General features: G+C 43.1%; 1 protein-coding gene across 4 annotated transcripts in view; it reads right to left on the reverse strand.

The window, feature by feature from the left end:
- Window positions 1-1,275: 1,275 nt before the first annotated feature.
- The window catches only part of mtss1lb (MTSS I-BAR domain containing 2b), a 79,142-nt gene continuing 66,651 nt past the window's right edge, over window positions 1,276-13,766 (reverse strand). For 3 of the 4 annotated variants that reach the window (XM_080764291.1, XM_080764290.1, XM_080764288.1), the window contains exons 12-15: window positions 13,183-13,335; window positions 12,470-12,658; window positions 11,301-11,466; window positions 1,276-10,425 (exon numbers count right to left, since the gene is read on the reverse strand). In XM_080764291.1, the coding sequence (XP_080620417.1) occupies window positions 9,593-10,425; window positions 11,301-11,466; window positions 12,470-12,658; window positions 13,183-13,335 (1,341 nt within the window). In that variant the 3' untranslated portion in view covers window positions 1,276-9,592. The remainder of the gene's footprint in view (window positions 10,426-11,300; window positions 11,467-12,469; window positions 12,659-13,182; window positions 13,336-13,766) is intronic. The other variant, XM_080764289.1, reaches the window with a different exon arrangement.

The raw sequence follows: 13,766 nt of genomic DNA on the forward strand, positions 1-13,766 counted from the left end.
ATTTCGCTTAATTTATTTGATCCATTCCAATCAGTTGTCAGCTCAGCGCTGCTGCAGGTTTGGCAAGAGAATTAAGAGACCCTTCAAAATAAACGTTCAGATTAGATAACCTGACTCACAAATTCAATGCATCGCACTGTAACACGTTGTGACAGTCTATTTTTGGCAAAGAGGTTTAGAGGGAAAAAGAACAAACCAAGTACAGAGCCAACTGTCAGGTTTGTAAGTATTCAGGGTTTAATTTGTCTGAAAATACACATTAACATGATCCAACATATCCTACTATAAATGCACTCAAGTCATACAATTAAATTATCTTTATAGTGAGGGCTATAGTGCCTGTCTAGTATGGCTTAAAGTGCAGTAAGCAGAAGATGTCCTTCACACAACCCCTTAATATTAGACCATGGTTTATGGAAACCTCAAAAGCATTCTATAATCCCCTTCAACAATATGCAATGAGTCACACAGAATGCAACAGGCAGTTGCTAAGCAATCCAAGTAAAATAGGCCTTACTCAGAGTACAACTGTGATACAGTTTAAATGTTTTGTGGGGATAGGAGCATCCGAGCATCAGACAATTGCAACTGCAATTTGGACATTTTAGAATATTTTATCCGAAGTGCAAAATCAGAGTAAGCAGAATTAGTATAGGCATTCTATGTAGAAAAAAAGGGGTCAACCTCAAACACATTATGCAACTGTTTTTGTTTCATAAATATGTTCAAAAGTCCTAAGAAATCCCAGTGGTGATGTTCCATTGACCTAATGCATGTGACATGTCAAATTGTCATGATTCTGAATCCATTGCAAACATTTAGTTTTGCATGAAAAACAATCATTGGGCTAAAAACGGCCGTCATCACAATGTGATGGTTATCACATTTGGGCAAGTGGCTATGGCCGTTTTAGACCAACTCCTGATGGTGCAGGTTGGTGCCTTCACTGCCTTGCATGGTTTCGGTGTATGAACGTGTGTGTGAATGGGCAAATGTAATGCTGTGGATAAAAAAAATACTATATAAATCAAATGCAGTGCACCATTTACCTTGTAGGATGTAGGTCATGCTTTGTATTGAGCAGCAGTTAAGCTAACCCAAGAAACACATATTCAACCGATAGGCCTAATAGGTATGATTATGAATAGCACAACAGAAACAGCCATAGGTGCCAAGTCAGACCACACAAATAAAAGTATTATCAAATTCAGCAACAGTGTTTACAAATCCTTTTGTTTAATATGCTGGAAAATAACTGACACTTCACACAGCGGATCACAGTTTAAGTACAACTTTTATTAATACTGGAATCATCACAGTGCGTTTTGTTACATTAGCAGTGACTAAAGTTAACAAAAAATAAAATTGTAACTTTTACAAAAAAGAAGATTGAAACAATAAAAAAAAACTCTTCAGCGACAGAGGCAAAACAGCCTTGGAAATTAAGACACAATAAATTAAAGAAGAGGAGAGAAAGAAGAAGAGCAAAGGACAAAGACTGCAGTGCCTGTAAGGCTGCATGTGAGAGGATCTTTTTCTAATGAAATAACATGTTCTCAGCAGACTCCTTCACAAAGGAGACGTTACGTATGTCAATGATTCAGTGCTCAGTTTTTAACCGTTTAGGATCGAGGCCGGAGAGGAGTGGGGCAAAAAATAAATAAAGAAATGGACAGAGACAAAGAGAATTTGAACAATGGTGAATACGACATTCAGTTTAGTTGCCATGGCATTAGCACCAGGAATCCACTTCAGCCACTCTTGTGTTCGATTGGTTGCAATAACAACCAGTCACTTGAGTAACTTGAGTCAGTTACTCAAGATATTGGCTGAACTTTATTGGGCCACTTCACAGAATCTACCTTACAGCAAAAGGAAAGTAAGGACACGTGTGCATGTGTGTGTGTGTGTGTGTGACTGTGTGTGTGTGTGTGTGTGTGTGTGTGTGTGGCTATGCGTGTGGTATATGCTATATATACAAACACACGCATTGAGGACTAGGCAGTTAGTCGGAAGGTTTGACAGATTGTATGTGGGAGAAGTAGGAAACATAACCATGTGTGCAGGCTCAACACCCACATGCACACATATGCACAGAAACTACTGTCTCGTACCAGTCTGCTGGGATTCCTTCACTGTGACCTCCACACAACCTCCATCTCACTTAAATGTGTTACTAACTTTACTCTGTGCCTCAATCCTAATTCATAAAGTCGTTCATCATAACTGAATTAAAGTGAAAAATGCCTTGCAATGTGTCACCTTTTCTTACTTTAATATTTTTTCGGCTAGTGACATTTCACAATTTACATTTGCTTTACTGTGCAGTGTACCACACCACAACGTATAATGTATAATCAGGATATGCTGGTTGGTACCTTGCATGGCTTCTGCCGCAATCGGTGTATGAATGGGTGAATGTAATGCACAATCTATGTAAAGCGCCTTGGATAAAGGCGCTATATAAATGCACCATTTACCATTTAGATGGCTAAAAGAGCAGGTGCTTCTTTCAACTTTCCAGAATGTGAAGCTTTTGAAACAGTGAATGGATTATACATGACACTTACTTTTAAGTGCAGGGACAAGGTGTTATTCTTAACTGGCTTTTTGTATTTTCAACAGAAGGAAATGATAACAGCTCTGCATAAGAGAAAGCAATGTTGCAAACCGCTGACCTGAGAAGATCTCTGCTTCGTGTGCCTTTTAAACAAAACGTATACTCTGATTTTAAAGACTGTGTGGCAATTAAATCTTTAAACATTCTAATAACAACATGACCATATACTACACAGCATCAAAGCAGGTGTTCCCCTGTCAGCGGAGGTAAATACCATTTGGAATATAATCTGCATCTCTCTGCAGGCTTCCTTGATTGAAGGCATCTCAAGAAAACATGAAAGCAATATCAACTCTGGGGAGATAATGCCAAAGATGTCTTGGAGAGCCGGATCAAAAGAGCTAATTAAAATATAATCTTCCTCTGAAATGCAGAGTCAGACATCTAAAGGGCTGCCTGAAAACAAGTTATCAATGCTCCATTAGTGAAAAGTTGACCCTCGCTAAGTGCTGTGCCTACTGTGCCTAGTGCAGCCTGACATTCTCCCGACAACTTGCTTTGCACGCACGCACACACACACACACACACACACACACACACACACACACACACACACACACACACACACACACACACACACACACACACACACACACACACACTTATAAAAACACTCAAAGTGAGTTGATGTTCACAGTGGAAGTAAAGACTTCACCATACATAGTGGTTTTAGTGATGATGGGTCTGAGGAACAGATCTATAAAGCTATTAGGGATCTTATCATGACAACTGGTGCTGTTCTGTCTGCCAGCATCCCTGCGCCCATGCAGATGGATAGAGTGGAGACAGAGGGAGGAGAAGAGAAACAGGGATGTGGGAAGTATTAGAGACACTGTAGGTCTGCTGAGCTGAGGAAGGATATGGCACAGCAATGTATGTATGTATGTGTGAGGGTGTCTAAAGCAGTGGTTCCCAAACAGTGGGTCGCAGACACATTTTTATGGGTCCCTTTACTTTTCTATATATATTTTGTTTCTAAAACATCTCATTTCTCTTTTGGGTTTACGGCTAAAAAGTTTGGGAACCAATGGTCTAAACTCTAAAGAGTGCCAGACTGTACTGTATGCTGTGTGTGTGCGTGTGGACCCGCGCAGTCCATGCATGCATGTAGTGCGTGCATTGTACTTGCGTCTGTGCGTTTCTCTCTATATGGGTCACATCTTTGGTGTCCTCACACAGATTAGGTACACAATGCTTAACTGACACATCTGCAGCAGAATAGTTCCATTCTTATAAACACACACACATGTTGATAATTTAGTGCATTGACCAAAAGGACAGTCAGCTAGATGTCTTTTGTTATTTGGAGGATTAAAGGAATAAATATATACAGTATATGTTTTTCACTCATTCATCATTGCTCGGCTGAATAAGACAATAATGTACTTAATGTTGCTTACGGGATCATTCAGTGTGAAACTATCATGTTGTCATGTCAAATATCCGACTGGAATTCTAGTCGATACCAAGCAGGCGTGCAACCATTAATTGAACCAACCGATTTAATCGATTACAAAAATGAATACAATGATTGAATGATTAAAGTATTTCAGTTTTTTCTTTTTAAAATATCGCTATTTTCTGCAGAGGATAAAGTATAAAATCGAGCTAATGGTTCATTAATCAGCTTAATCGATTTAGGTGATTATTTTAAAAGATCACGTTGATTCGTTGATATATGAAAAATACAAATATACATTAAAAAAATGCTCCTCAATTATTCAAAAAAGTTATCGATAAAACAATCACTAAGAAAATAATGGATAGTTGCAGCCTTGGTAACAATGTCATGATAAATTGTTGGTGTATGATTTCTGCAAGGCAGGAAGCCGTTCCGCAGTCTGTCTTATATGCAAGCAGCAGCTTCCTGTAGTGTAGATAACTGAATTAATTATTTAAACCCGGGAAAACGTTGGGAGTCATTTTAGATTTTAGCGTTGGCTATTAAAAAATAGCAGATATGCAATAACTTGTATCTATTTTTTTTATATTATTTTTGTGTGAGAACTACCGATTTAGAAGGCATTTGTAGAATCGGCCTCAGGTCTTAATGGGTTAAGAAAATACCACATTTTAATCAATATGGAATTTAGTCTGAGTTGGAATTGATGGCTACAATATTTTTCCCCCCATCTCAGATACATTTCGCAATCATATCCTATCGATCCAACCTTTATGCTAGCTCATGATATCTTCAGTGAGTGACCTCATAAGTAAGCAACCTTATAAAATTATGTCTGTCCCCCAACAAATAACTTCAAAGAATTACAATGAGATATAGCTTTTAGACATGAATAAATAATACTTCAACTTAAATAAGTGCAGCAGCTAAATTCCAGTGAATAACGCTGCTATTTCTTTTTTTTATTAAGACTCACCCATGGCCATTCGATCAAAAATACGTTTGTACTCCCCCTATTGCTTTTACACGGTTTCAACATGAACTATTAAAATATTAAAATGGAAGAGACATTTCTACAGTTAACGGAAATGTAAAAGATATAGAGTTTAAACATGATTTGTGTTTTAGAACAGTGTATATATTCACATTCACCAGTGTGAATGTACTGTAATTGGCCCATGCTTTGCGCATTATTATTATTTCTTGCCCTGTTGTTGGTGCAAAACCCAGTGGTGGTGGAAAGTACAACTCAAGTACTACTCAAGTACAATTTTGAGGTATTCGTACTTTTTATTTCCAATTTCCAATAATGTTTACTTCTACTCCACTACATCTCAGAGGCAAACCGTTTACTCCACTAATTTGAAAACTTTGGTCACTAATTACTTTGCAGATATTGATTATTATTACAGAACATAAATTAACCACTTCAGCCCTGCAGTATATGAACATTTGGCCTGTTTGAAAAGGCTATTTTCAAAAGATGCATATACATTTGAAAACTTGAAATGGTTGGTCTGTGTATTTTGTGAAGTATATAAAAAAATGAAAACTTGAAATGGGACATTCTGCACAATGAGTACTTTTACTTTTGGTACTTTTTAAGTACATGTTGATGATAATACTTTTGTACTTTTACTCAAGTACATTTTCAATTCCAGACTTTTACTTTTAATGGAGTATATGTTGCAGTATTGATACTCAAGTAAAAAATAGGAGTACCTTTTCCACCACTGGTCACACCCACCACCATCCACCGTCCCTCCCACTCATGTTTGACATAACACAACCACACACACATACCGTACTTACAGGCACACACAAATGAAATTGGTTCTAAACCCCCTTAATGACGCTCAACTTTAAAGTTCAAAAGAAGAAAAAAAAAAAAAACAGTTCTTGACACAGTTGAAGAAATAACAAACATTCTCCTCCCCGCCTCCTCCTCCTCCTTAAATTAACACATCTTCATTTTGTTTTTTTTAAAACAGCCACGGGCATTGCTGTGTTCAAGGCAAAATAAACAATAAATAAGTCAACGAGTAAGTAAGAAGAGCATAGAGAAACATAATGGCCCTAGCTAAGGTCAGCATCGAGGAGCATACAGACATGTCATTGATGAGGAGTTCACACTAGCCTACAGTACAACGGTCATAAAGAGCACGCTCTCCGCTCACACATCCTACATCCAAATGTTACACTGCGCACTATAGTTTGTGTTACAGCCGGAGGTTGTTGTTTTTTTTTTGTTTTTGTTTTTCTTCTTCTTTTTACATTAATTAAAAGAAACGACTGAAGAGTAAAACTGTACTGTAGAACAAAATATATATATATTTATACTGTATATATTAAAACTGAATATTCCATTGTGTTACTCTATTTCATTCTAGCCTTTTTTTATGCCAAGTCTGTGCGCCCCGATAAAAGCACAGCACAGTACAGTACGTCTTCTGTGAACAGGCAGTGAAATGCTCATCTCTTCACATCATCTCGTTCCTCCTTCGGATTAATATCGCTTAACTTAAATATCCCCCTGTTTTCTTCATCGTTACCGAGGCCACAGACCAGCCTTGTTATTTCTCCCATCCATCCTAATGTCCATAAATAGTCACACGTTTAAGTCAAGCCGTGGTTTGATCTCAATTGTCCCAGGACAGCGTGGGGGCTGTGTCTTCATCCTATAGTTGTTCTAAGTCCACGCTGCGAGCAACCCCATTGCCCCCACAGTTACCATGTACATTCATACCAGAGAAATTCTGCCAAATGTACTGTTCACCAGAGCAGCCCTGCTCGACTTGATTGGCACCGTTCATAGGGGTGTCCCACAGGGGTCTGTACTTTATCTCCTCCTTGTTTTCCTCTTCACCAATCTTTTTTTTCTTTTTTACATATTGTGACATACTCAGAATAGGGACACTAGGGTTAATGTGGTAAAGTGTATTGATCCCCAGAGGGAAATTCAGTGTCATATAGCAGCTGACACCATTAGTGGCTAAGCTAGCTAGTCATTATCAACTATAGCATAAACTGGCCATAGGACACAAGGGTGGCAATGTGGCTGCTAACAGTGTGACAGCCGATTAGCTGTCCTGGCAATAAGAGACCATTTTATGAAGAACTCATCTGGACCAGCAGATTGCAGTTCAACTCTGTCTGAAGCTCAAATGTGTCAATCTTCAATCCCTCAGATACCCGTGTCAGCTTTCAACCATGCTGAGCTATACTCAGAATCTTTCTAAAATGCACAGCAGGTGAGCCTTTCCCCGTCTATACAGCCCCGGTGGCTCGTGATAAAGCACAATGAGCCTGTTCAGATAATGGCCATGTTCTCCTCCCTTATCACATTCATTCCTTTTCCACCTTTGTTTATCACTTTCTCTTTCTCCCTCCATCTCACTTATACAGGTCTACTCACTAGTTTCAACGATGCCATATTTACATGGCAAACAGCTCAACGATGCCATATTTACATGGCAAACAGCTCTATCTGCCCGCTCTCTGTATCACGCAATCACACAATGCATGAACACAGTGACACTAAGTGGCCAAGTGGTGCTATAGCAATCAAAGTGCTTCACTTTCTAACTTTTCCCCCTCAATTCTCAGCAATGAGAGGGAGAGAGAGAGAGAGAGAGAGAGAGAGAGAGAAATAGTTCACAAAGCATTCCTGATGATTGCCTGAATGTTAAAAGAGAAAAGGAAGGCCCTAACCAACCTCTTCTTCAGCAAAACAAGAAAATAAAACACATTTATTGCTCCATTTCTTATTGACATTTTCTCTTTCTGGTTCTAGAAAATATATATGTGTATATATATATTTATACGCCTGGATTACGTTGTGTAAATTTTCATACAGCGGCAACGAGGAGGTGACGACACGATAAAAACAGGAAACACAACATACGGCACACAAGAGACAAGCCACGCCCCCTCATCGGGTAACCAGCTGTCCTGCAGCGGAGCTCCGCTCGCCCCTCTCACACACACACACACACACACACACACACACACACACACACACACACACACACACACACACACACACACACACACACACGCACACACACACACACACACACACACACACACACTCACACACACTCACACACTCACTCACTCACACAAACTCCATGCACCCATGCATAGTGGGGTCACATATGCTACATTCGCACGTACAGCGTACACACACTAGCAGGACAGACGGCGAGAGGGGAATGGGGTACTAGCACGGTTCAATACCAACTTGTTTTACAAAAAGTACAATACAATTATTATTATTAATATTATTATAGGGAGATACAGAGCAGCTGTATCTATGTTAGCTCCCCATGCTAGTACCGAGGCTGTCTGAGTGGGCATTTTTTGACGGCTTGGGTTCAACTCCCCCCCCCCCCCCCCCCCCCCCCAGCTCCACATTCCCTTCTGCCTCCGTCTGCCCAGAGCCATAGAGTATAGACAGAGTTGCGACATTGAGGGGGCAGAAAACAGCCCGATCACATGGTTCATGTATTCGCGCGAGCCCATAGACTCCCAATGCATTCCATAAACTTCTGGTGTCCCTATTCGGCAATAGAAGTCTATGTAGAAGAGCCGCCATTGGTCTGGCCCTATGAAGTGAACGGAGTTGTCTTGCTCTATGGCTCTTCGTCTGCCTATCCCTATCCCACATCTCGGCTTACAGTTAGAGAGGGAGTTGTGAGGGCAACGTTGGCGAAGGGAACCAGTCTCTCTCTCTCTCTCTCTCTCTCTCTCTCTCTCTCTCTCTCTCATATCTCCTTCTCTACCTGTCCATCCTGTAGTCTTGCTGTCCCTGGGTGAGGATGTTAAAGGAGAATTCCGCAGTAAGCAATTCTTAGCGAATTCTGATGATAATATATCCATTAACCACTGGTATATCATCAATCACTAAATCGCTTATTTAGATCGCTCTGTCGTCCATTATGTCGGAAATAAGTCCAGAGTTTACAGTAGGTCTCTCACACACCGGGCGCGAATTGGGATTTTTAAGCGGCGTTTCTCCATCAGTTTTCCGAAAAACGCGTCCGTCCAGAGTGCAACCACCTTTTTGTCACAAATGGGCTTCAGTTCAGAGTAGGGCGAGCGTCCGGTTGCCTTCCTGCTCACAGTCACAGCTACAGCGTGCTAGAGAAGGACTTTTTTCACACCTCTACCATGTGGTTAATGGATTTATTATCATTGGGTAAGAAACCGGCTACTCTGGAACTCTCCTTTAAGAAGACAACCATGCGTCCAACACACGCTAGAGTTATAAAGGCCAGCTAAGAGCCTGTCAATATTCAGTAATTAATGTTAATCATCGGCATGGATTAACAATAATAGTGTTATTAGCATTATACAGTATATCACTTACTCTAATAACCTCTTTAAACGTTTCTTTTTTTTTAGTTTGTTCGTTTGTTTTCATTCATCTTATATTATGGATTTCTACATAGTAAGTCTGTGTCTATGACTGTGCTGGGGTGGTTGGCTGCACCCCCACAAACACCCGTCCTCCCTCACTACTGGCCGAACAAATGACTAATAACTTTCCACCGTTCCATTTCGTCCAATCACAAGATGCGCGGCGCAGAGCGGTCGTTGGACACGGTCTTGCGCAGCCGGACTCCTCTCCTGATGGTGGTCAGCATGTCTCCGGAGCCGTCCGAGGCCTCGGCCCCCGTCTGAGGGTCAGCGGGGTCGGGGGCGTCGGGGAGGGAAGGGAAAGGGAACTGCCCCTCCCCCAGTGCGTGTGCGCTGGCCACCAGCTCTCCGATCTTCTCCACGAGACTGTGGCGATTGGCTGCGATCATCTGATCCTCTTCTGTCCCGCCCCCTGAGCCCGCCGCGGTGCTCCCACGCCCTCCGTGCTGCTGCTGCGCGTAGACCTCCAGCCCCGCCCCCGAGCCCCACGCCGTGTTGGGCAGGCTGAGGCGCTTGGGAGACGCCTTCACGTAGTCGAGTGCGCCCTGCGCGTCCTCGACTCCCGCGAAGAACACGCACTCCTCGCTGCCCACGCGCACGGGCACCCCGACGCCCGCGCCGGGCGAGTGCGAATCCCCCGGCACGGTCGGGGTCTTCACGGGGACGATGGGCGGGCGGATGGGGATGGGCCCCGCGTTGGACAGCGTGCGCCTCACGCCCGGCTTAGTGGAGGGGGTTCGACGGATGGTGGCGGTGCCCGGGGTGCCCGCTCCGCCTCCGCTGCCCCCGGGCGCGTGTGCCCCGGGACCGAGCACGCCGCTGGGGAGGCCAGCGGTGCTGGCTGGCCTCTTGGTCTGGATCATGCGGCGGTAGTTCTGGGCGATGTTGGAGTGGCGGGGGATCGTGGAGGACTTGTCAAATTCTGCCTGTCCGTCCACACCCTCCGTGTCCCCGTTCACTGAATAGCAGTCGTAGTCTGAACCTAAAAGGAGGGCGAAAGAACAGCAGAGGGAATGATGAGAGGGAGGATGTGGACGGAAAATTACTACTTACGCTAAACAAAGAGTATACTGCACATCTTTCAGAAGTCTGTCTGACCAGCATTAACACTCAGTTCATAACCCATCGCACAACTGTGTTGCTTGCTGAAAAGAACATATCTTCAAGCATTACATCATAATACTTGTTAGCTTGAAGTTCTGTTCTTCTCGGCAAGCAATACCTTTGTGTGAGTAAAAATATGAGCCTGACTAATAATGGCTGATACATCATCGGTCTGGCTCTAGTACAGTGGTTCTCAAAGTGGATTCCAGCGACTCTCTGGTTTCCTTTAAGGGGGGCTAAATTGACCCTTACAAGTCTGTAACTCTAACAGTGTACAAATAGAACCAAATGCACCCGTAATTTGTATCCTGTCAGAATCAAGTGAGAGACATTAAGCCATTCTGGACGGGAACCCCTGTTGGTGTTTTAAGCATTATGTTATGCTTTATCTATTGAAAAATAGCAGATCTACAAGCTCATAGCGCGGCACCGAGTGCCGCGTTACAAGCTTGTAGATCTGCTATTTTTGAAAAATCGTGAAAATGTGGCGCAAATCGTTGAATATATATTCTTTCAGAGCAGTTTTTAACTAAAATCTTTGCTTCTGGGGGGTCCCTGAAACGACATATTTTCAGATGGAAGTCGGCGGCCAATTACATATATTTTTGGGGTACATGAAAACCTGTCAGAAACATAGGTTTTTCAGTAAACTGTCAGGCTTTAGAAGACATTTGTATAGACTTAGGGTTAAAATGCAAAAGTCTGAGAAGCATTGCAGTCCAGTATGAAAAGCAGTCCTCATAAAAGGCTTACCCTGTGAGGGGATGGTGTCCTCGGAGCAGGAGGGCGTGGTGGTCTGGGTGCTGTAGCCGCTGGAGTACTGCAGGGAGTCCCTGCTGCTCTTCTGCTGCTCCATGCTCAGCCCCCTGGTGAGCACCATGGCCAGGTCGCTGGCTGCTGGGGAGACCTCCTCTCCATGCTAAACAGAGACAGATACATGAATACACATACTGTACACCGGCATGGAGACCCCTCCTCTCCATGCTAAACAGATACAGATACATGAATGCACATACTGTACATACTGTAGAACGAAGTGCCCAGTTTGGGACATATGAATAAACTTGACCTTGACAGATAAATACAGTACATACAGTACACTGTACTGAATACATGTACAGTACACCATGGAGACCCCTCCTCTCCATGCTACAGATACAGTACACTGTACTGAATACATGTACACCATGGAGACCCCTCCTCTCCATGCTACAGATATATACAGTACATACAGTACACTGTACTGAATACATGTACACCATGGAGACCCCTCCTCTCCATGCTACAGATATATACAGTACACACAGTACACTGTACTGAATACATGTACACCATGGAGACCCCTCCTCTCCATGCTACAGATAGATACAGTACATACAATACACTGTACTGAATACATGTACACCATGGCCGCTCCTCTCCATGGTACACATGCCACAGTACCAGTGGTGGAACAAAGTGCATTGATGGCAGCGTACTGTCTGACTTTACATTTGGTTGCATACTGAAAATAGCCAAACTACACAAGCTTGAGCTTGAGCTAGATCTGCTATTTTCAGAGCGCAACACCCAAGAAGCACAACCAAACAGAGCGCAACACCCAAGAAGCACAACCAAACATCAAAGAACCTGTATTTCAGTTCTACTGCAGGATCTCTTCTCCACCAGTCCCTCCTGAACATTTTAGTCTAGTTTCTTTGTCGGTATATTTTTTTGTCATAGTTTAATCATAGCGTAGTTTTTATTTAGTTTTTGTCAGTCAAAAAGGGTAGTCGACAAACATTTTCCGTCATAGCTGTAGTCAACCTTCACCTTGGCAGCTATGGTTGCTGGGGTCATCATAGTCATAGTCATAGTCAACCTTCACCTTGGCAGCTATGGTTGCCGGGGTCATCATAGTCATAGTCATAGTCAACCTTCACCTTGGCAGCTATGGTTGCCGGGGTCATCCGGGGTCTCGGCCCGTCGTCAGGGTGAGGTGATCCAGCGTAGCCCTGGGAACCCGGCGACCCCTCGTTCTCCCTCAGCCTATCAAGAGGCTCCTTCCTCCTCTGAACGGCGGCGGCGGCGGCCACCACGGGCTGCTCGTACTGACCTGCCTTGGACCAATCCTGAAGGAGTGCGCAGGGTTAATAACAACCAGGAAGGCAGTAGGAAGAGACAACGCGAGAGACTAGTCCACTATCCAGCAGTTTGAAGTCCTTCAACTGAGCGTGGAGTGAGGGGGCATTTTGGATGGGTTCTTTATTGAGTGCTTGAGTGTGTATGGGAGTGCTTGAGTGTGTGTGGGACACTGATTTTCCCATTGGATTTTGACGGGATCTCTGCCCTCCTAGCTGTTTTTCTTTACTGAAACGGATTGGTCAGCTCGCTGTGGCCTGTTCTGTTTTAACCAATCGAGTGAGGAGGGAAGGTCGACAAAATGCATACACAGTGGCTGAGCACACGTCAGGGAAGCAAAGCAATGGAGTGAGTGAGTTAAGCCGATGATAAAAATGAAAAGAAAAGAAAGAAAGAAAAGGAAAAAAAACGATGTTGTTAATAAGGCGTTAAACAAAAGCAAATAAAATAATAGATTTCAAACTAAACGAGAGAAGTCGTTCAAAGAAAAAATGAAAGCGAATGGAGAACAAACCTTCCACATAGGAACCTTTGATGTGGGAGAGGAAGAGCTGAATCCAGGGGAACTATAGGGTGGGGACGCAGGTACAGGAAGAGTGACAGAGAGAGGTCTGGTGGAGCCAGAGTGAGAGTGAGCAGGGCGGAAGGTAGCAAAGGACGGGCCAAACTGCGGAACGAGAGACACAGTCAGGTCATCAGAGACAGAGAAAAAGACGGAGAGCTTCTATGCTTAGAGAGGTGGTGGAGGGGTCTTCTCACTCACTCACTCACTCACTCACCTCTCTCTCTCTCTCTCTCTCTCTCTCTCACACACTCACACACACTACCCCACATTGAGAAACAGCAGAAAGATTAAAGCAGAGAGAATGAAGAGGCAGATCAACAATACATTTCCTAGAAGAGGCCTTAGTTTTGCTACAGTATGTTCTAAAGTATATATTAGTCACTATACCAGCCATGCATGGACATGGTGGGTGTTTCACTAACTGGAAAAGCTATCTCCAGAAACAATAACAATATGACAGTAATATTACAACATTAAATCTGTTTAGAAAGGTTAATGGAAAATGACAAAGCAGTTTGCAGACAATTTCCTAT

The sequence above is a fragment of the Protomyctophum bolini genome (genome assembly GCF_963924005.1).
Source record: "Protomyctophum bolini genome assembly, chromosome: 1".
Taxonomy (NCBI): domain Eukaryota; kingdom Metazoa; phylum Chordata; class Actinopteri; order Myctophiformes; family Myctophidae; genus Protomyctophum; species Protomyctophum bolini.